The sequence below is a fragment of the Bombus pascuorum genome, chromosome 13 (genome assembly GCF_905332965.1).
Source record: "Bombus pascuorum chromosome 13, iyBomPasc1.1, whole genome shotgun sequence".
NCBI classification, from domain to species: domain Eukaryota; kingdom Metazoa; phylum Arthropoda; class Insecta; order Hymenoptera; family Apidae; genus Bombus; species Bombus pascuorum.
The window spans coordinates 8188095-8215990 of record NC_083500.1 but is presented as its reverse complement, the minus strand read 5'-3'; the positions used below and the strand labels follow the sequence as shown (position 1 = coordinate 8215990).

At 37.5% G+C, this 27896-nt stretch overlaps 1 protein-coding gene and 1 long non-coding RNA gene across 2 annotated transcripts in view; one reads left to right on the top strand and one right to left on the bottom strand.

Moving 5' to 3' along the window:
* The first annotated feature begins 626 nt into the window (after positions 1-626).
* LOC132913265 (uncharacterized) overlaps positions 627-27896 on the top strand; it is a 50173-nt gene continuing 22903 nt past the window's right edge. Inside the window, exon 1 of the mRNA XM_060971466.1 lies at positions 627-2379. Within this exon, the coding sequence (XP_060827449.1) occupies positions 2277-2379 (103 nt within the window). The 5' untranslated portion in view covers positions 627-2276. The remainder of the gene's footprint in view (positions 2380-27896) is intronic.
* LOC132913274 (uncharacterized) overlaps positions 16776-27896 on the bottom strand; it is a 343670-nt gene continuing 332549 nt past the window's right edge. The window contains exon 3 of the long non-coding RNA XR_009659355.1: positions 16776-17749. This is a non-coding gene — a long non-coding RNA (uncharacterized LOC132913274). The remainder of the gene's footprint in view (positions 17750-27896) is intronic.

Here is a 27896-nt window from a genome sequence, read left to right as displayed (position 1 = left end):
TACTTAAAGTAAAGTACTCGTTATAATATTTAAAGGACGAAACAAATCTCATTCCTTTAGTTTAGTTCATAAAAATGTACATTTGCGTACATGCACGTAGTTTACTCATCATACTTGTAAACATCGTTCTTTTATTCAACATCGACACAACTCTAGAAATGGCCAACGATATATCTATGAATAGATTTTGGATTTTAATAATATTATTCCTTTTCGTCATTCATATTACAGCTGCTCAAAAATCATAGATATCGACTAACCCCATAAATTCATACATTTTTCAGGAAACACCTTCCAATAAACAGACTCGTGCAAGTGAAGAAATTTCTTCAGAAATTCGATGCTTCGTGTATAATTGGACACGTATTTGGCAAGTAAAATCGAGAAACTTGCAAGAGACAGAGTCGATGATCGAATTCAACGAGACTCGTTTAACAATCTCATACGTGTTATCGTATTATCGCATGAAAGAAAGAGGAAAGTTGAAAAATTAGCGTGCCACTCCTATCCTCGAGGGATGCGTGTAAACAGAACGAAGAACGACAGAGGGTTGGTTCTGAAAGAGGGAGAAAGAGAAACCAACGATGGCGATGGAAGGGGAACACGAGGCAGTCAAGCTCGATGCACTCGGCCGTCTATTTAGTCGTTGGTCGTGCGCGCGCCATGCTGGATCGACAACGATCGTTTTTACGTTGCTATTGCGACCAAATGTGTTCGTGTTTTCCTCATCGACGCGTTAATTAAACAGCCTCCTGGCTCGTGAACGATCGTTGACAACGCCGGGGGGTTGGGGGGGAAACTCGGCGAGAAAATCGGATTAATCAGACCATATATTCCTCCGTTTTTGCAACTACGTACAGAACATTGTGACTGTGATGGAAATCGCGAGTGTCGTTGAAACTAGCCTCGATTCGATGGAAACGTACGTAACTGGTTGTTAAGCGAAAAACCTAGTGTTGTGAAACGAAGACTGTTCTACGAAATATCGTCGCAACAAGGAATTATTATACTAAAGTATACGCGTAAATATTACTAAAATTTCGGTGCCAGTTGAGTCCAAGGTTTCTGCGTTCAACTGTACTGAAACTGTGAAGATTTTGTAATTAAACCGAAGTTTGTATTGAAGCTATAATTAAGATCCGTGAAATTAAAAAGTCAGCAATTGGCTCAAACTAAAATCGGAGATTGTAAAATTATATTTAAATCGAAGCTTCTGTTATCAAGACGGAGACGGTGAACCAAAGTTGTAGACCTTTAAAATCGAAGGTTCTAAAATTAGATTTAAATTAAAGCGTTTAAAAAGTCGGCGAACCAAAAGCAAAGTTCATCTTAAAATTGAGGATTCTGAAATTAAATCACAATCAACGTTTCTGTTATTAAAAAATCTGCGGGCCGAAAGAGTTGACCTTAAAACTGAAGGCTTCATCACGCAACTAGAATACGTTTTTCGGAGTTGAGAAACCAGCAGACCGAGGGAGTTGACCGGTGATACTCGTTAACTCGGTTTCGAAGGCGAACGCGCCGGCTTGATAAGCGTTATCTGGCTGCAATAATTGCAGGCTGTGTATTACGGTCGGCCATTGTCGTCGAACGTGGAGGCTCCGTTGAGGCGAAAGCTGCTGACCGCGTGTGTCAACAGGTGATACGATCGCGAGAGACAAAAGGTCGAGAGAGTGGGACGTTATCAATCGAATAGGAGTTTGAATGAAAGGGAAAGAGTGCGTAGCGAGCTCGCATGAAACGAGAGGATAGAATCAGAAAGAGGCTGAATCGATTGTACAGTGCGTTGTAGCGTTTGGTCATGCGATAAGGTGAAGCTTCGCGTGCGCCGCGAGAAACTAGATAGAGTGATAAGGCCGAAAGAGAGTGGAAAAGGAGTCTGGCGCCTCGTTCCTCGCTAAAGTGACACGTCGCCTTGGCCAATAAAACGACAGACGGTCTAAACTGAACGGAATCGGCAGCTGCTCTCCCGGTGTGCGCCTCGTACGTTGGCCCCGTCCGCTTTAATTTCAGATCCAGTCAGACATAGCATTAAATCCTCGGTCAAATAACCAGTGAAAAAAGTGATCAGCAGATAACGAGAATCTTTTTTGGGGCCTTCCAATTGCTTTTCCTTCTTTTTTATTTTGGTTCGTTTAAGAAAAAGGCAGTTGGTGTTGTTTCTTTTCTTTATCTTGGATATACGAGTTAATAGTGAAACGAAGATCGAAAATATCGTGGACGATGACTGGACGAAACTGATCGAAAGGGGAGAAAGAAACAGAGGATTCGTCAAGATGATGATGGCACCGCAGGTCGTGGGTGTCTTGTTGAAGAAACCGGGACAGCAGAACCACCCACGTTTTCCACCGTTGGACCCACAGGAAACGAAAATCAGAGGTTAGTTTCTTCGTAACGGATCTGCTTTGTATCTTATCTAGTCTCGACTGTGTTTAATTAATAATATCAAGGAAGTCCTGCGTGATAAACGATTTTCGCCTTGAGAATAAATGTTTTTAGGGATCGTTGAACTCCTCTAGGTTGAAGATTTCGCGTGGAATTTAATTATTGGAGATACGAGGCAAGCGTGTTCGGTTGAGTTTAAATTGGTTTGAATGTGACTCTAATGGCGTTAGTTGGGCTGGAAGTAGTTGTTTACCAGTCGATTGGATGCGCGAAAACGTAAACTCACCATTCACCACCGGCCTTCTATGCTCGATCCTCATTATATTATCGATGTTATGATTCATTGGGCCGTGTTGTTACAACATTCATCTTATCGGGCCATAACTCGAGGCGCTGTTTCGAATGAAAGTGAATGTTCAACCGTTCCCTGAAACACGCGGATTTCGCTCATCGGATCTATCGATTTTCTGGATAAACCTCATATCGAAAGGAACCCGATGTTTTACGTATCTCGCTGATTAATAGCTTACGGGAATGATTTAGCGTGATATTCTGACGATTTATCATGCGATAACGGTGAAATACGTTTATTAGCTGTTTTAACGCTCTGAATCTGTATATTGGTTTTGAAAAATTGCTTATCTTGCACTAGAAATTCTTGTATTTACAGATAATATTGTTTATGTATTATGTGATTATCAAATGCTTGGTTTATTATTTTCCTATCCTGAATGATTTGTTACGTGTAATCCGTTACATAATCAGTTACGTAAATATATTTAATATCGTGCAAAATATGAATCGCCATTTTTAATGTCTGTAACAAATCAGCTGAATGATATGAATTGTCGCATTTGGATCTTCAAACGATTCCAAGTGAATTCAATTCAGAGAAGGAAGATTTTAATCAACAATAAAAAGGTTAATATTCATGAATCTTTTCAAAATAACGTGGAAACGCCGTGACGAAAGTAGAAAGATCTTAATCAACAATAAAAGGGTTAATATTCATGAATATTTCTCAAATAACGTAGGAACGTCATTATAAAAGAAAAAAGATTTTAATCAACAATAGATGGTTTAATATTCATGGATGTTATCCAAATAATATATAAAAGTCGTGACGAAAAGAGAAAGATTTCAATCGAGACTAAAATGATTAACAATCGCGAATTCTTTTCAAATAACGAGGAAACATGGCAGAAGAAGAAAGATTTTAAACAATATCGTAATAGTTAACATTCAGGAAGTCTTTTTACGTAACATAGAAACGTCGTGACGTAGAAGTAGAAAAATTTCAACTAATATTAAAGTGTTAATATTTGCGAATTTTCAAATAACGTAGAAACGCCACGAGGAAAGTAAGAAAATTTCGATCAACGTCAAAAGGAATAATATTAATGTTCACGACTTCTTTACGTTTAATATTGCAATTAATATTCAGGAATTTTTTCCAAATAACATGGCAATGTCATGTCGAAAGAAGAAACATTTTAATCGACATTGGAAAGATTAACATTCAGAAATTCTTTTCAAATAACGTAGATACATCACGAAGAGAGTAGAAAAATCCCAACTAACGTTCAACGGATTAATATTCGCGAAATCTTTTCAAATATCGCGAAAATGCCATAACTAGAGAAGAAAGATTTCAATCCACGTTAAAAGAATTAATATTCCACGAATCTTTTGCAAATATGTAACATAGAAATATCACATTGAATATAACGGAAGAACACGAGCCGTTCACCAAGCGCCGCCATTCCTTCACTTGTCTTAGCATAATAAAAAAAGCGTATCACGAAATTCTTGCGGTCCCCCGGGCGACTAGTATGGTCGGCTTTTTCCGCAACGGAAACTCGCAACCTCTCACGATTCGATTGACAATTCGTGCTCCGTAATCCGGTATCTGGGCTACCGTGGTAACGGGATACTTTTACGCGGTTATCCACTCTGGGGAACATGAAAACTGGCTGTCTAGCGTCGGCTTCCACTACGAGAAGCTTCTCGTTCCTTTTTCTCCGCATACGAGCTCTACGATCCGAGGGATCGTAGCCCTGACACCGTCCATGATTTAATGTCAGGGTTGACGACACCCGAGGAAATTTCACCGGTTTCGATGACAGAATTTATACGAACCTTTAATCACCATGAATCGATCGAGGTCGAACGAAATTCTGGAAACTCTTCGTCTCCTCGACGGATTTTCTTCATTTTTAAACACATTCCGTGTAAAAATACGGCTGAATTTCATTTTACGGCACACCGAGTTTCTGATCTATCTTAGTAACATATGGTAGGTAGTTTTTGACGAGTAGGATCCGAATGTGGTTATTTCAGTAGTTAGGCATAGGTATGTGAAAGTTTAGAACAGATGTTTCAGACGAAATTTACGTTGAATTTTATTCTATTCTTTTCGTCATATCATTTTAATTCTATAAATACATGTATATGTATAACACGCATTATGAATGAAATTGCATTTGCTAGTCATAATTCCACTTTTCGCAACGGTTTCCAATTAATCTTTATAGGTACAAGACAAATAATGTACTATTTGTTTTGTAACGTTTTATCTAATCTATACCATTCGATTTCAAATATCAATCACGATATGTGGCTTAATGAACGATATTCTGAGTTCTAAAAGATATCACATGGAAAAATCGGTAAAAATACCTGGAAAGCTCTTCGTTGAATATCGCGTAGGTTCAGGGTTGAGATAAAAGTGGGAGGATCGCGCGAAAGCTTGTTGCGCCGTGTGGTTAATTGTGACTGACAAGTGGAGTACCTAAATTCCATCGTTTACGGCAGGTCAAGAAACAGTAAAAGGAAAGCAGGTGAGTCTATCAACGTATCCGTACTGGTTTTGACGCCGCCACACTGAATTTCTACCTGTCTTCCTCCCCCTGTACGTCCAATTATCAAACACCCTTTCTCTTCTAACGGAAACTTCTCCAATTTTTAACTCCTTACTTGTTCTATTTACAAACTATGTTCTGACTTTTCGAAATGTAACGTGTCAAATAGCACTCATTAATACTCATCAAAAGAAGTAAAAATCTTTTAATAAACGTGGGTCCACATATCATTATAATTATTCGACATCTCCATCAGCGAATTATTTATTTACGAATATCATATGATAAGGAAACATCAGTTGGTCATACACAATTTTCTACGCAATGATATGACTAACAGTACATTCTTGGAAAGTTATTCTTTAACAACTTGCATAGTGATTATCGTCAGTTCTTTGTAAAACTCTTTTTCCTGACTGAAATCTAAAAATTCGACCTGCTTCCCATGTTCCACAACTTAGAAAATTACCCTTCAATATTGTATCTCTTAATCGTTGGCATATGGCAGTGAACGAATTTATGATCGGCTGTCTGCAGTGCAAAAAACATTATTCACGCAATAAAAAGATTCTTCTCTTATGGTATTACAGGCTCATCTCGGAAACGTTTTATAAAACCAATGACATATGAAGACATATTTATCAAGACTTTTGCTTCTGACGAGTACCACATGGTCCTCAACTTTGACTGCAACTCTTCGAAGCACCCCGTATATCCCAATGACTTTTGTAGCATTACCGTTACAAAAAGATAGTGGTTTCGATTTTTTACTTTCACAAAGAATACTTTTTCCCGTCGATTTTTTCCCGGACACGGCCGACCCAACAAATTCGGCACTTAATCGTGCAGAAACGAAGTTAATCGAAGGGAAAGTTTCTTTATACGCGAATACGAGATGTTAGGGCATTGCGTTACGCTAATTTTCCAAATTCTCGATGAATTTTCGAGCCGACCAAGTTCGAACGAACCGTGTATAGATGTTGCAGAAGGGGAGTTTGAATCCCTTGCATTTCATTTTTCGAAGCATCTTCAGTTCCTCTCTTCGGTTCCCCTCGAAGGATTTTTCGCGAAACGCGAGTCCTGGCATAAAGGAGCGTTCTTTGTAGTGCAGAGGGGCTTTGCACTTCTTGTAAATAGCCAATGGGTCCCCTTAAAGAACCCCACGGAACTCGCACGAGTGTCCGCAAATGGTGACACACGTTTCACACTTCGAGGTCCGCGTGTGCGAGCCGGGAAACAGGATCTCCAGATTTTTTAGGCTGTACGCAAGTGGCTGTTGCCTTGCCGTAAATAAATTGTCGCTCATGAAATATCCGACCAATGGTCGAGGTGAAATAAATTTGCAACTCAATGACACGGCCTCCACGATAACGTCCACGTTGACAAGAAACACGACTGGGACGTTTCTCCTCGAATTTCGCGATCCTTTCGGATGTGTATGCTTCGGTATGACGGTTCAATTTCTTATCGACCTTGAATTCGAAAGACGAAACTCCTCTCCTTCGAGTTTGATAAATTTAAGAATTTTTTTGAAAATTTCATCGTGTAATATGACCGTCAAATACCTTTTGGCTTTCAACACGTTATGTAAATATGCAAATGTAGGAAGCTTAAGTGTGTTTTTATTCACGATCACATTTTCTTATCTATCTCGAATTCGAGAGACTGTTCCTTCGAATCCGATAATTTTGACGATCTTCAAATTCTATTCATCGTTTCGGACCATTTACAACAACGTTTAAGAACTTTTGACTGTCATTACATTTTAAATGACAGATATTACTGGAGACATACGTATGTTTCCTCTTTAGGATAATATTGTAATCCTGTGAGAAGATTTATGTTCTTAATAAATCTGATGAATTTCTGTTGGTTTCAATCTTCTGACTATGCCAGTGTAGCATTTAGTTAACGAAAAATTTATGTGAGATTCAACTATGGTATTGTGCATCTTCGTGACTCATGTAATTTCTTCCCGTTCAGGGAAGATGTTTAATGCCTTACGAATTTCCTCACTTCTGACGCATCAGAACGGATCTGTGATCGTGCGAATTATTTTACCAAGCAAAATTCCCACTTTTTTATATACCTTTGGCTGCTATTCTTTAAAGTTGGGTTGTATAGATTTGAAAGCATATTCATTATAAATAGAAATGTTAAATAGTATTTTGATCAATAGTATGATAGTAGTTCTAAATTAATAGTACAATATCTTTCTTAAATATCCTTTGTCTGAAGGAAGACTCGAATATGTCATTTAAGGAAGTCAGAATTGGTATTTGCGAGTAGAATGTACTGTATCGTAATTCCCGTTGCGTCGCGAGGACGCCAGCTTGTGCACGCTATTGAAATTTAGGTCACAGCGTCGAATTAAGCACGGTTCACAAGTGCCATTGACGAAAACCCGCTACGACCAGGGATTAAGATGTATACACGAAGATAATGTTTAATCCCCATTCGTCGAGTTTCTTCGAATGTCCGCGAATCCTTTCATGAACTCAATTCTAGCCTCCTGTGAGAAGTTTGCCCCGACTGATACGTTTACGAGAATTAATTCCTTAAGCTTCTCTTGTTGAAGGAAAATGGAGGACCTTTATTGAACAAGAAACCAATGGGAAGTCCTTTAACGACAAACAAAAAGAAAGATGTAGCACGTTTTCTACTATTCAAACGTCATGATATATAATAATTGAAATTCATAACAAAAACTTCCTCCACACTTGTCATTTTTGTTTGATACATTTCCATTTTTTTATTGATATATTCATCATATTACACAATTGCCACGAGTATATCCGTTCTTGCAGCAGCTCACAAAAATACTGCAATATTTTCTAGGAATCTTTGATAAATATTATTAAACACAATTAAACAACATTAGTAATGTGATGAAACTCGACTATTATACTGATAAGGCTCGACACAAGTTTGATTAAAGTTATCTGAAGTAGAAAAGTATATGAAACTATGAGAAACATATTTAATTGAACCAGGAAATTGTGGAATCTTAATAAATGATTTTATAGAATCAGTCAATTTTCATTCGACGTTTCATTCATCCTGAGACAAAACATAGGTAATTTTTGATAATATTAATTCCAGCATATTGCGAGTCTCCTGACAACTGGAGTACGTCATTATCTAAAAAGTCAGGAAAACGAGGATTGTTCTTGTTACGAGCTCCTCTATTTTCCTAATAAAATTTTATTCATGACGTACAATGCCAACAAAAAGTAATTGCACATATACCTTTATTTCTCAGTGAAGCATTTTCTTATCCGGTTCTACATTCCATTGCCATAATACCACATTGTCATCCCATATCATAGTATTACTAATGATATAAAATTTAACATACTTGGTCCTAGATTAAGTAACAAATCAAGTAACAAACAGAATGGTATTCAAACATCTTTTGCAGCCACTGCAAATGAACGCGGGTGTAAATAAAAAGGACACGGAGGTGATCGTGCAAATGACATGGCGAACGGTGCGAAGAGGATCGACTGCAAATCGCGAGGAACGACACCGTGACTTAGGTTCGTCGATCGAATCGAATCTCGGCCACGAAAGACGCGCGTTCTGCCTTTCACTAAATGCTCGACCGTCTTCTTTTACACGTATTCGGGATTCAAATAGTCGACCCGGTCGTGCCATTTACCATTCGAGGTTCTCTGTATCATTGCGCTGTCCGTAGAGCGCTCCTCATTGTGCGTAACCAAACACACGTCCCATGAGGAAAACAATGAGATTAAACTTGGACTGATTTATTCGCTAGAAGAAGAGTAAAATTATCTCTCGTGTAATATTTCATTTTATACTCTTAATCTGGCTGCAATCTTGGAATTTTTATATTTCAATCTTATTCTTATTTCGGCAAACGACAAGTTACGTTCAACCTTGAGGTATTTGTTAATGTTGGAAAAATAGAATTGGTTGAAAATGACCGAAAGAATGCGACGTTAGATCGCAAAGGTGGGTCGTTCATGTGCGTTGTGATCTTTCGATGGATAATCTAAAGATAGTCTAAAGAAAATTAAAAACAATTCCTATGAAGTGTTCGAAACTACTAAGTTAAAATTATCATAAATTTTTTTAAAAATAATTGAAATACATTATGTGGTAAACAGTATGAAATAAAACACATAAATAAAAATTCATATTTACACTCCAAGGCTTAAATAAGATAGTATAATATAGTTACAGGTATAGCTTAAAATTTTCTCCTCGATTAGTAGAAACTGCGGTGATATTCAAATTGAACCATGTGAACAGCGCTTAAACGCGCGGCGCAGATTGAAAATGTTTGTAAAGTCGTGGAAAACGGGGGCAGAGGAAGTGGAACGATTCCTCTTGCGGTGTTATTCGTAGGTAAACAGGTGTTTCAGAGGAACGTGGGCGCCGCTATGGTGGGCGATTTCAATAATTCACTTTCATCTGCTTCTGAGCTTGCCTAAAGAAAGGAGAACGATGCCTGATTTTAGAAATACATCTAACATAAAAAAATCTCGAATGTTTACAATTTTTAAAAAATTTTATTTTCTTTCTAAATCTTAAAATATATATATTTTTAATTTATGGGTTTTATTTCAGTCCTATTTCACTAACTGTGTTCACAAAAATATAAATTTGCATAAAAATTCGCAAGCCTACTCATCACGCTAACATATAGAGATATATGCTACAAAATATGAACATTGAATGTTTGTGGCTGGTTATACACTCGTGAGAGCGTATTGCAAAATTTGTTTCTTTCGTTTGAAAATATATAACACAGTACATAAAAATTGAAAGGATGATTCTATATAATATGAAAGTGTATTGCAATGTTTTCTCTGTTTTGATATATTCGTTCTCGAGCAAAGTACTGCAAAACTCTTTCCTCGTTGCTTCATTAATATTAAAGCAGCGGTTAGATCGGAAGATCGCTCCAGTTACGAGAGAATAATTAAAACAGCAGGCGTGGCGAAGTTGATCTCCTTCGGTTACTCGACTTAGCGAGGTTTGCAAGTGATCATTTTCGATAATCGTCGATCACTCGATAAAGCAATCGATTGAGGCTCGACGAGTCTTGGAGCGTAGAATTGACGTTTTCCATAATTTTTCGCGCAAAGAACACGCCAACGAAGAGAAAAATGTTCGTTTCACCGAAGAAATGCCGTTCGACTAGTAGCCATCCATCTATCGATCATAAATCGATCGCGGATCGCATCGAGAAGCTGAGGAATCGTTCCGGTGAAAACTGGACGTGACCGTTTTTTTATTTCACGATGATCTCTCGCCGCATCGATATCACAATTAGCCGAGGAGAGGATTTAATAATATTCACTTTCTAATTCCAGAGTTCGTGATTGCACCGAACTTGCTCGGTCACGACTTAACATTTTCGAGTGAGCCCTATTATCGATCGTTTTCGGGTTCTCGAATTGCTCTATATTCCTCTGCTAAGTATGGATAAAATACTTTTTTCGCAAATTGCTTTAAAATCATTGCAAGAATATGAAACAATTAACCCTTTAAATTGCATATTTTTCGCAAACCTAGAAGAAGTAATTTAAAAAATCTCACTAGTTTGAGGATTTTATTCTGAATATTTGTGGTCGAATAAAAATCGTAATATTACTTTCCCCACAAATTAAGAGAAGCAAAACTTAGAAAAGTAAAATTGTAATTTTTCTACGTCACAAGACTGGAAAGGATAATTTCAAAAATATTTTACAGCATATTCTGAAGAATAAGTAAAAAGATCTGTTCCATTGTGCTGTAATATTTTCTTCCAAGTTTGTTGCTCAATAATGTTTTCCCGATGAATTAAAAAGAGAACAAAAATTAGATGATTAGACTGATCGAACTTGCAACGACGTACACAAAACCGAGCAGTTCGACAAACCCGTATACTATTTGCGATAAGGCTAATCTAAATGGATTTTACATAAGCAGAGCTCGTTGAAGCGGAGAAGAACTACTTACGTACATATGTATACGCGATCTCTCGAACAGAAATAGTAGCACAATGAAGAGCCGGCGGTTATACGCAGAACTGTATATTATCTCGTTGTTCCGTGCTTCTTATCACAACCTCGGATGATAAAGCATCCGGAATTATTCAACGTTCAACGTACGCCTCGCTGGACCGTGTTCCCTTCGCGTAGTTGATGAGTCTCGACAAAAGCGTCTACAAGCAACTGTTTCGAATTACATATGGATGCGCTCCAAACCAGAACTGCCACGTTATTGAAAATAAAACGAAGCTCGTATCATAAAAAACTTCGTAATACGAGAATTATGAAAATCAACAGCAGCAATCGTTCAAGAAACAATCCAGAAATCATCATCGTTATCGTTTATCTAAAAAATATAATTCAGATGATCGCTCTGTTAGAACATGGAACGTCGATATTTTTTTGTCGGCGAACGATTTTCTCCGATAGTATCGGCGAGTTGTTCCGTCGACCCCTTTAAGCCGGATTTCTACGAGGTTGTATCGTATAGAACCGGGTTCTGGCCGCCCGGATTCGCAACCAGTCCTGCGAGGGAAAAGCGGTTGTGAAAATGTCTCGGTGCGAGTCGTGCGGCTAGATCTACGTGATCCAGGATCTATGATCGTGGCGCACGCCGCGATCGTGCGCGCGTTCACCGACTGGATCGCGTAGCCTCTTCCGAGTCGAATTATTATTTTCTCGATGAAACGCGTGCCACAAAGCAAGATGCACCTTCGTCTGGTACACTTTCACTATTCCAGCTGTTCCAAGAAGTTTGCTCCCTGTACCATTTTTTCTTTTTCTTCCTCTTTTTTTTTCTTTTTTTTTTTTTTTTGTTGCATAATTTTGGAATTACGCCATTGCATCGATAACTTTGATAGAATTCGATGAATTACACCAACAGGTTTGAAACTATATCGCTGGTCGAGAAAGGCATGCAATTCCATGCAAATTTAGAGACGAGGAAACTTATATGCAAAAATACATAAAGTTGTATTCTTATCAAAACTTTTGCTTTCTTGTAATCGATTCAAACTGTTATTTATGTATGTGCATTATGTTCTACATTTTAATGCATTTAAACATTCAATGTGATTGATTTTACTGTATAATAAAAAGAAATTATACAGTAGAAAATTTTATCGAAAAAATATAGAATTTATTAAATTTTATTTTCATTATGGATAATCGTTGTATAATTCTGAATAGAAAACCAAACTTAATAATATTATGCAGGAATTTTTATTTATTGTGTTTATTAATAATGCTAACTTCTAGCTTGTAATTTCATTAGTACATAATACTAATTCAATCGTGTAAGAGGATCCACGTCCGCGTTGATATCATCCGATCGTATCTGAATGAAGTTACAAAGAGGAATTGTGCAATTCGTTCTTAACAAATTACTAATGTATTCGATAAAATTGCAGATTCCCATTACGTGTTAACTAAGTTGAAATCGTCGAAGGAATTCGATACGAAATACTAGTAATGTTTCTGCCTGCTTATCTATTACATAATTTCAGAATGAATATCAGAACACTGGATATTTATGACGCTGTAGAATTTCTATGGAATCGAGGAGGGAAGTCGAGAATCGGAAAGCTCGTTAATTCCATTGACACCGACTATGTAGGATGGCTGAATTTCACCAGCCGCGATTCTTACTCCAACCGGCTTGGATATCATATTTTACTGCGATCAGTTTTGCCTGGAAACGGACGGGACGCTATGGGACTTTCTAAAAAATGATTTGCATGAGGTAAAAATATTCCGTACGACGACACACGCGAGACTCGTTAGGTTGTCAAAACTGTGCGCGACGTCCTGGATAGGAAATTAAATCAGGAAGTGGAGAAGGAAAGATAAGAAAATATTAGCAGGGAAAGATCGTTTCATAAAATTGAATCGACAATAAGAAATAGGAACAAGGAAACAGAACGTATTACTTTTATGGAGAAATGAATTTGATGACTGGGAAGTAGAAAATGAGAATCTAATTGCGTGAAGTGGCAAGCCATTGAAATTGAAACCATAAAAGTTGGATTCTAATACTTATACGGTAGTATGTTCATAAGAGTCTGTCTATAAAGTAATGAGAATACTAATATATTAATTCATACACCAAGTATATTTGTAAAAATTGCACTTTCTATATAAAGTATATTCTTATTCTTGAAGATATATACGATGCTAAAAATGGTCAATTAATAAATGAATAAATTTACAAGTTCTTGTATGTCATTGTCATATTTACTTGTATGGTAGTAACATACTTAGCCACAAGTCTTTTATTGCAGTTTTGTGTCATAGAAATTATGTTTATAGAAAACTATATCAGTATAATGGATAAGCAAATACATATTGCAAGTATATTTTAATATCTATTGATAGTTAAAAGAAAAGAATTCTATAAAGTAGAACAAAGCTTTTGGACAACTTCTGTTCCGATCACCCATGATTAATCAAGTAACTTTCGCCTGACAGATGTCATTTTTTTCCCGCAATATCCAGACGAGCTTTTTCCAATATACACGTTCTGCGACTTTTCCCCACGACATGAGGCATCCGCATGACTTTTTGCCGGCGCACGTGTTTCTCCGGTCCACGAATTAATTAATGTCTCAAGTGGGTGTAATTAGACGCCCTCGCGCGTCTGTCGCCGCTGCAAGAAAATGCGGAGAGAAGAGACAGAAAGAGAGAGAGAGAGAAAATAAAGACTGCTCGCGTCACGTGGAACGATGGCCCCGGCGGAAAGAGAAAGCAGCAACGCGTTTGAATAGAAAACTATCTCGTTGATATCCCTCGGTTTAACATTTTCTGCTAATGTTTTTCCTTCGATCATGAAATTAATAGTCACACGATTAACCCTGCTGTTCTTCTGTCACTCTTTCTTCGCTATTGTATCTCTTCAGATTTCTTCTTCTCAAATTTTCAAATACTTTATCCACGAAAATAAATTTAGAAAATAAATGTGATCATCCAAATATAATATAAATACTGCATAACTATGCTGCAATAATTCTAAAATATATTTATACTTGATATACATATTATTTGAAAAGTCCAAAAACATTTAGAGGAAAAATAGTAATGAGTACTAAAAGTGACGTAATTCATAGTATAAAGGGTGAAAAGAACTCGAGAACTGCTTCGGCAAGCGGAGTGCAATTCATCGAGCAAACGGACTCTATGTCCATTAATTTCTTTCCCTAGTTTCGTTGCGAAGGCGACTGCAGTTCTAAACTTTCTCACCCAATAGCAAATGCTTCATTGAGCTCGCTAATTCCGAGGAAAAACTTTCTTCTCTGCTCCGAAAAGAACGCGAAATTGTTAAGTGGACTGTACTACAACAGGCCCCTGCACACGATAGCGCGGCTGATGTCCATTAATTTCTGTGACGGGCTGGTTTTGATCCATTAAGGACTACGCAGCAAACTAATGCGTAAAAGTTGCACAAACGCGACATTATTTATCGTTTATTGATATTGTTTACCCAAACAAGAATCAGAAATAGTTATATAATAATTTCTCACAACTAAAATTTAAAAGTCTAGATGCAAGGAGAAATAGTATCAAATACAGACATATATTACACAGATCATTGAATTCATGATATAAAAATCAAATAAATTGTAAATTATAAAATATAAATGTAAAATGTAAATATTATCTAAAAGAAAATTGAAAACGAATCGTATCAACGCAATATTGGTTCTTTATGGATCAAATTCCACTTTACACCGGAATTTCTCACCAATCGTCTGGATCAATCGTCGGACTGAGGATGAAGGGATCGAAAGACACGTCGTGATTAATCAGATCCGCGGTTAATCAAGTTCCACGAGGAATTCCAGCTCTGTCGCGGCTTCTGTCCGAGTTGACTGTACTTCATCACGATTGGGTTAACTATGTAGATGGGAAACATCTTGCATAGTGGGGCGTTGGTTCAATAATGATAGAGCAGACGCGATAACGGGAACGAAACGGACAAGCTGACGAGCCGCGACGGGCGATGTGGAATTTTCGGGTGCGTTAGCTTGGCTTCTCAGCTGATGGGGATAATGCGTGGACAGGAAATGGCCCTCTCCCTTTTTTCTTCTTTCCGACTGCTTGTGCGTCACAGATAAACCCGATTAACAGAGAGGGAATTAGGGAATTGACGTAAGAGAAGAATCTTCGTGCTAGAAATTCCTCAAAATTGTCACTGACAGATATTAACTACTCGTTAATTCTAATTCATTCTTCGAGTCATTTTCAACCCAGTTGTATTTTGCTATCTCTAACAAGCTTCTCGGGCTTGAAGAAACATTAAAGTAATTGTTATGGGTTTCCTACTAATCTTTTTGTTTGAAATTTTAATACGACATTAAACTTTTGGTGCGTTAAAATGAGAGTATTACTCGGATCATTAACATTGTCTGGATCATTCACATCATGATGAATTTTTACCAGCATGAAGTTAAAAGTTAACAAAGAAAGATCAATTTCAAATAGATAATTGAATTGAATTGATCGAGATATGCATACAATGTAATTAAGCTAATGAATTAGACAGTATAGTACATTAAAATACAGGAAATTTATAATAAAAGATGATAAAACTATTGCACAATTTAGGTTGGAAAGTTTTCACAAGTTTCCAATTTCATTCCGGAACCAATGAAAAAAATTCGAGACACTCGTGATTGAAATATATTTGTAGGAGAATCAAGTAGGATAATTTTCTTTGTAGGATAACGAGAAATTTCTATATCTTCAAAATATCCAAGCATGTGTTTCCCCGGTTTTAAAAGAGTGTTACAACCTGTATTTGCATGAGAAAAGGTTTGAAATATTGATAGAAAGGAAGAAATTCTAACGTTGACACGACACAATTCCCTCACAACCTATACTACATAACATTGTTGTGTTGAGCATATCTAGCGTTGACCATTTCCAAAGGAATCAACCTCGAAAAGCGTGCCAACTCAGTAGGCAGCTAAAGATCAATAGAAAAATGATTTGCAGTCGGAGGACGAGTCAGCTGTTCGTCGACTGATTCGTTTTATGTATATAGTAAATAGTAAACAAGCATGGAACTTCCGTGCCTGCTGAGAGATTTAAAATGAACCGAAAATATGCTTATATCGTGGCTTACGAAAACATTTGAAGCTTCACCATAGAAAACATTTATGTACATAGCGTACGAGTTGTATAAAATATTTTGATATTTTATTAGTACTGTAATGAGACACGGCTGTCATGACTATATCGGTCAAATTTAAAACTAATATGAAATATACATAGCAATCGTAAGATATTTATGTATTTCAAGCTTATATTTAGTAAAACATTAGTATACTATATTAATAGCCATCTTAAGCATATAATAAGCGTTAAAGATAACTGCACTGAATATTGCGATTTATTAATATTATAAATTTATATTAATATAGCAAATACAGTTAACAAAGTTATATCAATATAACAGACAATTCACTTAACGCTTAGTTTAAGCGTTTTCTGTGCTAATTTTCTATTATTATCTTCAAATTTGTTTCAAGCTTTACCAGTGTGATAATGATAGTCGCCTTTCATAACAGTGTTAATGACATTTCAAAACGTGTCGTATCACACACATAATACATTCATGAAAGATGTATCAACAAGTGTTCCAATATTTTCTTGAGCCTGTGAGTATGTACACAATAGGTTAACTGGCAATGAGGTAAGATACGAAGAGCTATGAAAGACTCCAAGAAGAGAAAGAGAAATTAGATTGCCTCGAGGGAAATGAGTAGAAATGATGAATTGGAAGGGATGCCAAAGATCGTGAGGAAAAAAGTGTACACATATTAGATAAAAGAGTGTGTATAGTGTGAAAAAAAGAAGACGGAGACAAGTCAGGACGTTGCACCGATTGCTGTGACCCAGTGGTCGCTTATGGATGCCTCGTGTTGTTTTCCTATCTCTGCTTCTTCCACTATTCCTTTCGACACTCATGGTACTGTCTCTCCAACCTTCGAACACCACTTTGGATCAATTTTTCCCTGTCGTCACTATTTTATTTTCTTTTATTTTACTGTCTTTCCTAGCATCGTATTGGAATACAAGAAGAAAGAATGCTTTAAGTATAGTCGACGCGTGATTCATTTATATGACAGATTGAAAATCAGAATGATGTAAGTCAATCCATTATTACATATGATACGATGTTCTATTTTCATTATTATAAAAAACTTCAATTCTTCTGTTTCTTAAAGTTAAACATCAATTAACTAGTTAGACGAATAATTCTTTCAAGGATTACAAAATACTGCTTGTTTTTCTCGCTATATGAGCTGTTTATGACTCATATTTATCCGATTTATAGTAATAACGACGACACAAAGGTGATTAGGGAATATTCGAGTACATAGGTTTGCGGTTACCGTGGCGACAGATCGTGATATAGAAACTCGCAGTGATATCGTTTTCTTTCGTTTGATCGATACTCTTCGACTCAGGCATGGCCCCAAGGTCAGCTCTTGTAGAGGTGAACTGGAACACAGACCGTAAAACAGATTGTTTTAACGCGATACATAGTTATTTGAATTTGAATCGAAGCCTAAGCTTCACCACATTAAAATTCAATCTCGAACTTTGCATAGAATAATCAAACTTGCATATCACGCGACAGACCGTTAGTCTGTAACGCAATGTAAGAATGAGAAAATATAGCGTTCTGTATATCCCGCAAGAGACAATATCAAAAACGAGAAAATGATGCGAATAACTCTATCACTGTGTTATTTGAATCAGCGAGGTGGTATTATATAAGAACCAATAAAATACACAAGTAACTTCCACAAATACGATAATGCACACACGCTACTAAATTATAATTACGACTGAGAATATTAATACTAGGTGAACAAACTTCTTTCTTCTCGAGGAGTAGAAATTATTTCCTCCTAGAAAACCAGCCATCAAGCTGTCAATGTACACGATATATTTCACCGTTTATCACGCCGCTGCTAACAAGTTAAATAATCTGTTTTCAAATATAGATCGTTCAAAAGTTGTTCAACCAAATTTTGCAAATTACTCGGCATGACTGAAATAACCTCATCGTACCCTGTTATAGGCAATCCAACTGATGAAGAATGTACGTTTTAACCTTAATAACTGCGCAAATTGGTTGCTTTAAAATGCATTTTTGCCGGGAGCGCGATAGACCGTGTTACAGAGAATTTCTCGAGAGAAGAACAGCGAGGAACAATTAGATTCCTAACAACAATGCGAGGTTAATAATTCCATTTTTATGATTAATGATAGACTGACCGATGCTGGCGGAGCTGTATAACCATTTCAGATGGTCTTTTTCTTCTGTTTCCATTCACGATTCTCGTTCGTCCCACCGAGAGTGCACGTGCTCGTTATTTCAGCAAGGCTGCGCGTACTTCGAATCCACCGCTACACTTTTTGTGGGTTAACTAGCCAGGCATTCCGCTATGTTGAAAGATAAGTGGAACAACCATACGAACCCATGCAAGATAGTAAGCCTTGTAATTCCTGCGCGTTACGCGCACGAGCGTAGCGCCTTCTTTTCCGCGTTGCCTACCTCCTTTATTCCCTACTTCGTTTACAGATTTTTTACCAATTTTCTTTATATTTTTTATCGTGTCTTCTATTAGGATTTTGTAATTTCCACTTCTTTCTATGATTTGTTTTCCTGTATACGATAAGTTACAATAGCCTTTGTTCGCTCTTCGACAAGAGTATTTTTATTGAAATTAAAATAAGATTTAATAAGACTACTCTCAGCTCAAAAGTCTGTTATTTACAGTCATCAGTTGTTTACAAAACCATCAGAAGAAATATTTTTACTGCTAACAAATTAAGGAACAAAACCTTCTTTCACAGGCTAAGAAGAATTTGAACTTTGGACGGGTTAATAAATAAATGTGATTTATTTGATTAAAAGTAGCTATTTATAAAATGTACGAAAATTCTCGTGCATGTTGCATGCACGTATCTGTTTCTTACTTCATTAACGATTTCTTAAATCATTTTGAAATCTCAAATTTTCCTGAACTCATCTTCTTCGCTTCTAACAAATGGACACGATTTATCTTAATGAGAATAACCCTTTTACATAAGATGAACGAATTTTGTGAATGATTGTATGCCTCACATCTATTATACTTCTTGCATTCATCAACGAGATTTCATCATTCTGCAATCTCAAATTTTCTTCAATCCTCCGTCTCGATTATCTTCGTCACTAATTCTTCCTACCTACTCTCCGTGCCTTTCACCGCCATTTTATAACTTTATAATCTCCTCTCAGTAAGAACTAAAGAAATTATATACATTCTCGTCTGAATTATATACATTGAATCACGACATATTCGCGACCTACTGATTCGATATATTTCCTAAGATTCAACGTTGAGGATCTCACTTCCGCGAATCTTGTAGGTTTTTTTGTTTCATTAACTAGAAGAAAATCGCCAGTTAATCGCGCGTAGACAGGCAAAAGAAAAAGGAGCGATGCACGTGGAAGGGAACGACGGTTAACAGCGATCGGCCGAGTTGGCGTTTCTAGTCGGATGGACACGCTCGAAGGGATCCGGGCGAACTTACGGGAGCCGTGGCGGAATAATTGCCGGCTTGGACGCGTTGGATCGACGTGATTGCACGATTGCATGCCGCTTTCCTTTTGCACGTTACGCCCCTGGTTTTGTCGCAACGCTCTGCGGGCGATGTCTTTTGCTACATGCTCCTTGCTATTTCCAATCGCGATTCGAATTTCAATTTTTTTTAACGTCTCTCGAAATTAGGGTACGCCGTTTTAACATAGGGCGAGGCTATTCAATGCACGCCACGTTTAAAGAAACGTTAGTCGATGATTGCAATGGTTTGCATTTCCTCGATTGAACCCTTGAAGAATTACTTTAGGGTTAAACGACATCGTTAGAAGCAACAGTTCGTCCCAACAGTGGACGCAGCTTTAATTAGATTCCTGGAGTTTCTGCTGACTCAAGAATACAGACTCGATCGATGAGGGAACAATTACGTCAATAATGATGGTGACTGGAAGTTGTAGATGAGTTCCTGGCACACTTCACTGAACTCTAACGATCTTATATTTATGAGCCACTAGTTGAACTTCGAACACACAGTGGCGTATAAAGGAAAGTTGAGAGTTGATACGTTGTGAATTTTAGTAATTTTTATAATAATGGCAATTTTTTCACCATATTTGTAACAGACATCTACTGTATATATTATCATCTGCTGTACATATTATATTTATGTTAAATAAATATCCATTTTGTAAAATTATAGTGTTTTTCTACGTCTCTTATTTTATATACTTTCTTTTCCTCGTCACTGTATACATACACGATTTTCAATTAGTGTACCGCATGAATTTTTAAAACATACAATACGTGACTATTCAGTCGGGGTCACTGACCTCTTCTTCTTTAGATTGTTGAATAAAGCAATAATAGCCGTCCAGTGTGAATGGCCTATCTTGAACCAGATGCAATATGCTTTTCGCTATGTTGCAGAATTTTAGTAATTAGTTCATGTGATAAGTGACACAATTAGTTATGTAACAAGTTGCTGTACAGACTATTTAAGGTATCAAAGTGGATTTACTCGATAGAGAGATTATTCTCTCTGGAAAAGAAACTTCAATGAAGTAGATAAAAGAGGAAAAATATAGAAGGAGGGTTGGAGAGAAGATCTGTCAACGATTCTCACAGGATCCGCTCAGGCATCCTGGTGATGACGTCAAACAGTGTCTGCAAGAGTAACACGAGTGACACGAGCACACACGTGCATCGTGCAGCAGATTTTTTGACAAGAGACAGAGAGAGGGAGACCAGTTTTGCGCTATGCGTAATTCTGGTTCTCGAAAAGAAACAGCGAACAGGATGGAACTTCCGATGCTGACTACTTATTTTGACAGCGGGCGAGAGGTGAGAAACTGACAGCTGGTAAATAAAATGGCCAAGACAGAAAGCCGTCTTGGACCAAAGGGTGTCTTATTGTATTGATTTAAGAATCTGAAAATTTACTAAAGTAAGATAAAAAGAATGTCTGACATCGTGAAAAGTCCCGAAACAACAATTCAGGGATTTGTATGGAGATATTTCAAGTTGGACAAAAGCATTCAAGTTAAGAGCTTCGTATTGTATTCTATACTTGAGAATCTGAAAATGGATTAAAATAAAATGACAAAAATATCTTCCGTGAGATATACCGAAGTAACATTTTAGAGATCTATATTGAAGAATTTTAGGTTATAATTTACGAAACTTATGGTTAAAAGATTCATACCAAAAATTTAAGACATTACTAGTTCTATTATTTTCTAATATAAAGGAATATCTAATATGACAAGCTTCGAAAACACATTTTGGATATCTGTATAGAGATATTTTGAGATGCATAGAGCAGGAAGGTGAAAAAGAAACTAGGAAGTCACCGTGGGCGTGCATAGATTTGCTACTGAAACCCTTAGGGATATTTTACTGAAAGCATAAGCAGACTTTCACGCAATTATTCGATCCGGGATTATAAAAAGAAAAAAGAAATGGAGAAAGGGCTGACAGAGCCTTGTCGAATTATCAAAACGTGGCTCATTCTCTCGCAGGGCGAAACTTAAGCAACAGCTGGCAACATACCGGGTCGTCACGTGACAATTATTATAGGGGCACTGTGTAGTTTGGATTACGGGGATCAATCCGTGTACACACGCACGCCCGTACATAGATACGTCGGAGAAAAGCGTTTTTTTTCGTCCAGACGAAAATATTCGACAGATCTGGGTTATCTACTGTTACAACAGCTGTGCCTTGCTTGTTCTGGATGGAGGCCAGACACTATGAAAATTATTCTGATGAACCTCTTGAAACCCAAACTTTAATGTTTATTGGTGGAAATACCATGGAGGAACGCACGACGGGTAGATTGTGGATGTTTGTGTGTTTGTGAGAAATTTGGAATTCAATCAATTCAGATCGTTACTAAAGTTGTCTTTCTATTTGGTTTTGGAACTACGCGCGTGTTTGTTCATCTTCTTCAATTCTCAAAATATTGCTTATCACCATAATAAACGACATTTCGTACATACGAACCTAGTAATTCCTAAATCGTTCATTCTGAATTATCTATCATTATATTATAACATACTGAAATTTGCAAGAAATAGAGTTGGTCGTTCTAGCTTCTGAGAAGCTGAATTGATCGAACTATTTCTTTGTTTCATATTCTTATATTCATACTGTTCTTTCTCTTACAAGTAAAACAGATTAAGAAGCTGTGCTTCAAACAAGGTTAAGTGCGAGTGGACGAAAGGCCATCCGGTTTTCACACTTCGGCAAAGCGGATTACGCATTGAAGGTTCGTCATCCAATTGTTAGGTTCGAAGATTCCCTCAAATCGACAGCCAATTTGTGTAGGGGCTTATTTTTCATCGTCAGGGTGTAACGGTCGCGATACGTGTGCACCCTTCGGGGTCAATTAGGCCTCCTCGAGCTGGGGTATAATACCTTGCATCGTATTACGTTCTACGGTAAAAAGCTCACGGTGAGAAAAGGTGCTACGTGACCTGTAGAGAATAATTGAATTTGCTTCCGTTCCTAGGACCAGCGAAATGGCAAATTTTCATGCTTAAACCTTGCTTACTCATAGTGGAAGCATAGTTGAATAGTTACAAATATTGAATATTTTATTTTATAGTGAGAGAGCAAATACAGAAAGAATTTTTATTTCTGTGCGATAATAAGATTCTCTCAAAAAATTAAAATTGTGTACGTATTTCGATACACTATTGATATATATATATTAGGAAAAATTGGTTCCAGAGCGACGATTAATTTTGAAAGGAGAGAGTTAGGAAGTCGCGTAGGTACTTTCTTAGTAGGGTCGGTCCTCTGACTCGAGGGATGAAATCGACGTAATGGCGGTGCAACCCTTTGACCAGATGTACAGCACAATGGTCGTCACGAAAAATCTGACGACAATGTTATCTCGATCTTACTTTCTTTATAGGGTCACGTCGCAGAAATTGAGTCGTCAGGGATGTTGGCTGACGAGGTGAATTGTACGAACCATAGAGATCTATGTGATAAACGGGTAACTCGATTTTTCGACTTCTTTTCTTCCTTTCTTTATTTTGTTTTCCTTCTTGTTCAATAGAAAACAATAATTTCAGATCAATTTTAATCTATCGATGATACCAAAACGTTCTAAAAATATAAATTGAAGAAATAGTCACAAATAAATGAGCCAATCTGTAAGTTGAAAAAGTAAAGTTGGAGAGACATTGTCTTTTTTCCTGTTCCTCTAGTTTAGAATAGAATACTTTCGGACAAATTGTAATACACATATGTAAATCCAAAAAATGTTCTAAAAATATAAACACGAACAGAGTCAAAGGAGAAAGCTAACCTCTGAACTGAAGAAGAGAAGGCAAAAGTTGGACATTGTGCTACTTTCTCATCTAAGGCAAAAGGGTTTTTTTCAAGGGATGGCCGCACAATAACAGGATAACAAATTAGTCGTCATTTTGGCTTGTCGTACGAGCCAGCCTGGCCTCACAAAGCGGCGGTTTAGCTTTCGGTGAAAAAAGCAAACAACAGCCTAGAGCTGCTAAAGTCTCCTTGCCCCTCACAAAATTGTTTCTTTGCTCGCGTCGAAGAGTCAATAGGAACGAATATTTTGGTCAGTGATTCTGTGTAGCCTAAAAAAAAGTAGGGTAACCGAAGAAACCGGTCTTCCACGACGGTGCCTCTCGCGTGTTCCTCCACGTTCGACCTTGCCTTCAACAATTCCATTTCCATCAGGACTCGCGTCGATGTTTGCACAGTACCGCAATGTTGCACCGCTTTCTGAACCCAGAAAAAGAAGGGTGAAATGAGTTTGACGACTAGAACTCGAGGGAGGGAGAACCTGCGAAAGGGTTGGAAAATCAAGTCGTGCGCTGATATCTGGTAGCAGCTTCCTAGTGGAAGGAACAGGCGATAGAAAATCATAATCGTTTACAAAAGATCTCGGAGGAACCATAGCGTGCAGTCACGTAGACATGGCAACATTTCACACCCTTTTCTCACGCAACACCTCACTCTAGGAAGATCCATCTTTCTTCGTTGACACCCCACGAACCTTTCTGAAGGGTTCGTCGATCGAACGTCTTGTCGACCAGTTGATAACGTCTTTTCCATGTAACTGGAATTACTTTGTCAAACAGTCGAGGTCAACCTAGAGATCGTTTAATACTGCAACTACTAATGACTATTATGAATGTGTGAATTTTGGAGGTGAATCAATATATATAATGCATGTTAAAATGTAGATTAACGTTGAATTTATACTTCTATCTTAATGTTTGTTAAACATTTATGTATATAAATATACGTACATACATTGTATAAAATATTATAGTTCTACTGTTGCCTTGCATATGTATAAGCATCTATTCGCAAGTATTAGGACGCTTGTGGGTTTGTTACAAATTGCTAAAAAATTCAAATTAGCAGATAAAATGACCCAAAAAGATAAGAGAAACTTTCTACATACTATTTGCGATATCGTAATAGTAGCTATATATGAAACGTGAATATACAGTTTCCATGACCCTAATTGGGGTAGTCGTATCATGCACGTTCAACAAGTGCGAATTAACAAAACAAGTAACACTAGAAAAGCGGTTCCAAATCTTTGATCGGTGGTGCAATGTCGCTGGTGTAATTCCTAATTTTTCATAAGAATTTTATACATTTAAACCGATGCATTTTTTAGAATTTCAGTGATTTCTCGTACAACATACGGATGAAAGTTTGTTTTTTTCGTATAGAGACGGGAGAATCAACCATCCATGGGCAAGCATGTTTTCCAGCTGAGTCATTTACGTTCACGTCTATGTTTCTTACTATTCCAAGTTTCCAAAAAATCTGAAAAAATTCTGGAATACTCATCGAAGGAAAGAACATTCGATTTCATTGTTTCACACGAAGTAAGCTATCAAACCGTTCCCAAGAGGCGTGTAGCACCGCGTTCCTTTCTCTCTCTCTCTCTCTCTCTTTCTTTCCCTTGCAACAAACTTGCAAACCGGAGACGGAAGTAACCCGTAGAATCGCTCGTTCCACGCTCGTTCCACGCTCGACTCCGTCCTTTTTCCCCCGGTGGATCGTGCGATCGAACGCACGGAGGGAGTGACGAAAGCGGCGTTAAAGGGGTAGCCACATAGTTGCACACAATTGATGCCAGGCTCTCATAAATCAAAAGCTTCCCTTTCTCTCTCTTTCTGTGATGGTTGGTATGTACGACGCACCGGGTAGCCGGTTCAAGGGCTGCGTATATCGAGTCGAATTTCGTGCAATCACATGGGCCAACTACGGAGTCTGCCAACCCTTTTGGTGTACCGTTACGAAATTACGCCAATAAAGTGGCAAAAATATCGCCTGCTACAGAGTGGTTCGTGTACGCGTGATCCTCATTTACATTACAATGACACGCTGTTAAGAGATGGCTATTCTATTGGTCGAATTTCGTATTGGCCAATCGGTAAGTAAAAATACGTGAATGAAACACGATTACCAATTAGACTGAGCGACCATTCGAAAATGTGAATATTTTAGATAATTTCAGTCTTAACAAAGTTCCAAATCGTCCGACAAGCCCGTGTCGTTTATTGATCTGTTAATCTATAGAATTTAGAATTAATTGTTTTGACCATTACGCGTATCGGATTCATATCGAATTTCATTCGCACGTCAAGTCAACAAGTTTCAGAAAAATTGTTCTATAAATGACCGAAATAATATAGTATTTTATCTGAAAAGTGTGTCAAATTGACACAAGGGCGAGGGTTAAGCTGTAATATGCATTTAATTTCAATGTTCACGACTTTGAACCAATTATAAGCAATGTACGACTGGATCTGAATATACCAAGTATCAGCTAGGCAATGATACTATTGTAATGACGAAAAGTTCAGCTGAAATTCGATCTGCACCGAGGCTATTCCCAACGGTCGCTCTAATGATCACAGTAATAGCCTCTAAACTAGCAATACGTATGCAAAGAGACGGAGAGACGCATAGTGTGAAAGTCAGTTAATTTTAACCCTGCTGCGAAGCTGCAGCGGTCCGCTGTTTGTATGGAAATTTTACCGGTCGGAAAATGACCGTGTCGAAAGGCTGAACGAACGGGGCTTCTTCATTGGCTCGCCGCGTTCTCGTTTTGCTTTCTTCCCAGCAATTTACCGAGCAAATTATCGGGACCAGTGATCGCGTCCAATCACATGAACAGTAACGTATACGTTTTGAGAAAAGAAGAAGCTTTTTCTGTTTCCTTTGTAAGAGCCTGGACCAGTTAAATTGGATTTCACAAGGAATTGCATGAAAAATGGGGAAGGAGCAAAAAACTTTCTTTGTTATTAAAGAGGTGTACCATCCGGAGACGTCTGAAAATGAGTAAAGCTTGAGATTGTTTTAGCAAGTGATTATAAAGAGAAAAATTCTCATTTTTTGCATGAGTTTAATGAGGCTTTGTGTTCCATTTTTTAAAGATGTAAAAAATATACAATGAAGTGAAATTAGTGGAGAGGCTCATTTTGTCATCTATTAATAAAAGGAACACACTTTTTCTAATCTTTATATGACGAAGATGCACCAAAATTAGAAACAGCTTTTGTTAATTAATAATGTGCTAAAGTATAATGCTTCTTATACGCAACATCGAGCGTGAAGGAGTTAGGAAAGAAGAGGAATCTTAAAGCATACTAATCAACTCCATAAATTTAAAAGCAGAAAAGGTGGTGATACAAAGAAAATCATTTTTTAAATTCACTTTGGAATTTATGATTCTTTATGACGTTTCGTTGTGATATATAAATTCATGGAAGCATTTCGGTAGTTCGATATTAATATAAAACCAAAAGGTCTAGACTGATACATATATACTTTATCCCAATACAAATATATCGTCCACAAGGTGTAGATTGAAGACAACCATAGGTGACTGCGCATTTTTCCAACCAACTAGTTCTATTAGAAATATCTCTTATTCGCCTTTCAGCATTCGGACCGCAAAAATTGGTCCATGATTAATTGTCTGATTCCCTCTCGTTGAATCATTCGTCATTCTGGTCCAAAACACGACCACAATGCACCCAACCAACACTATAGAGTTGCTAAACTTTTGTCAACCGTTAGTGAGACCGAAAGAATAGACCGACGACCTACTTTTTCTTTGATAAATTCGACGATATTATTAAGACGTTCAATAGCCATGCCATGGGACACCATGTTTCTGTATGGGGGTGTGGTGCATGCGGGTACGTACGTAACTCGAGACGTTTCTCAGCGATGCTTTTAAGTTCTCCCTTTTGAAAAACGGGCATTTTGCTCGTGCCCCTTTAAACATCGCTCTATTCGAAAATCGATCAAGATTTTCATCATGGTTCCACTATTATGGAGCTCTGGACGTATTGTAACTTATGCTGCTTGCAGTATGGTGAGAATATGAACTTGTGCGTTGAAACGTAGCGCGCGCGCGCACTGTGTCGATTATGCAACAAGACGCAGTTATTCGGCTCTAATTAAGGAAGTAGTAGGTTATTGTTCCCCTGTCTGAGAACGTTAATGATTGCGCGGCAGGAAAGGTATAGCTTTGAATCATTGCC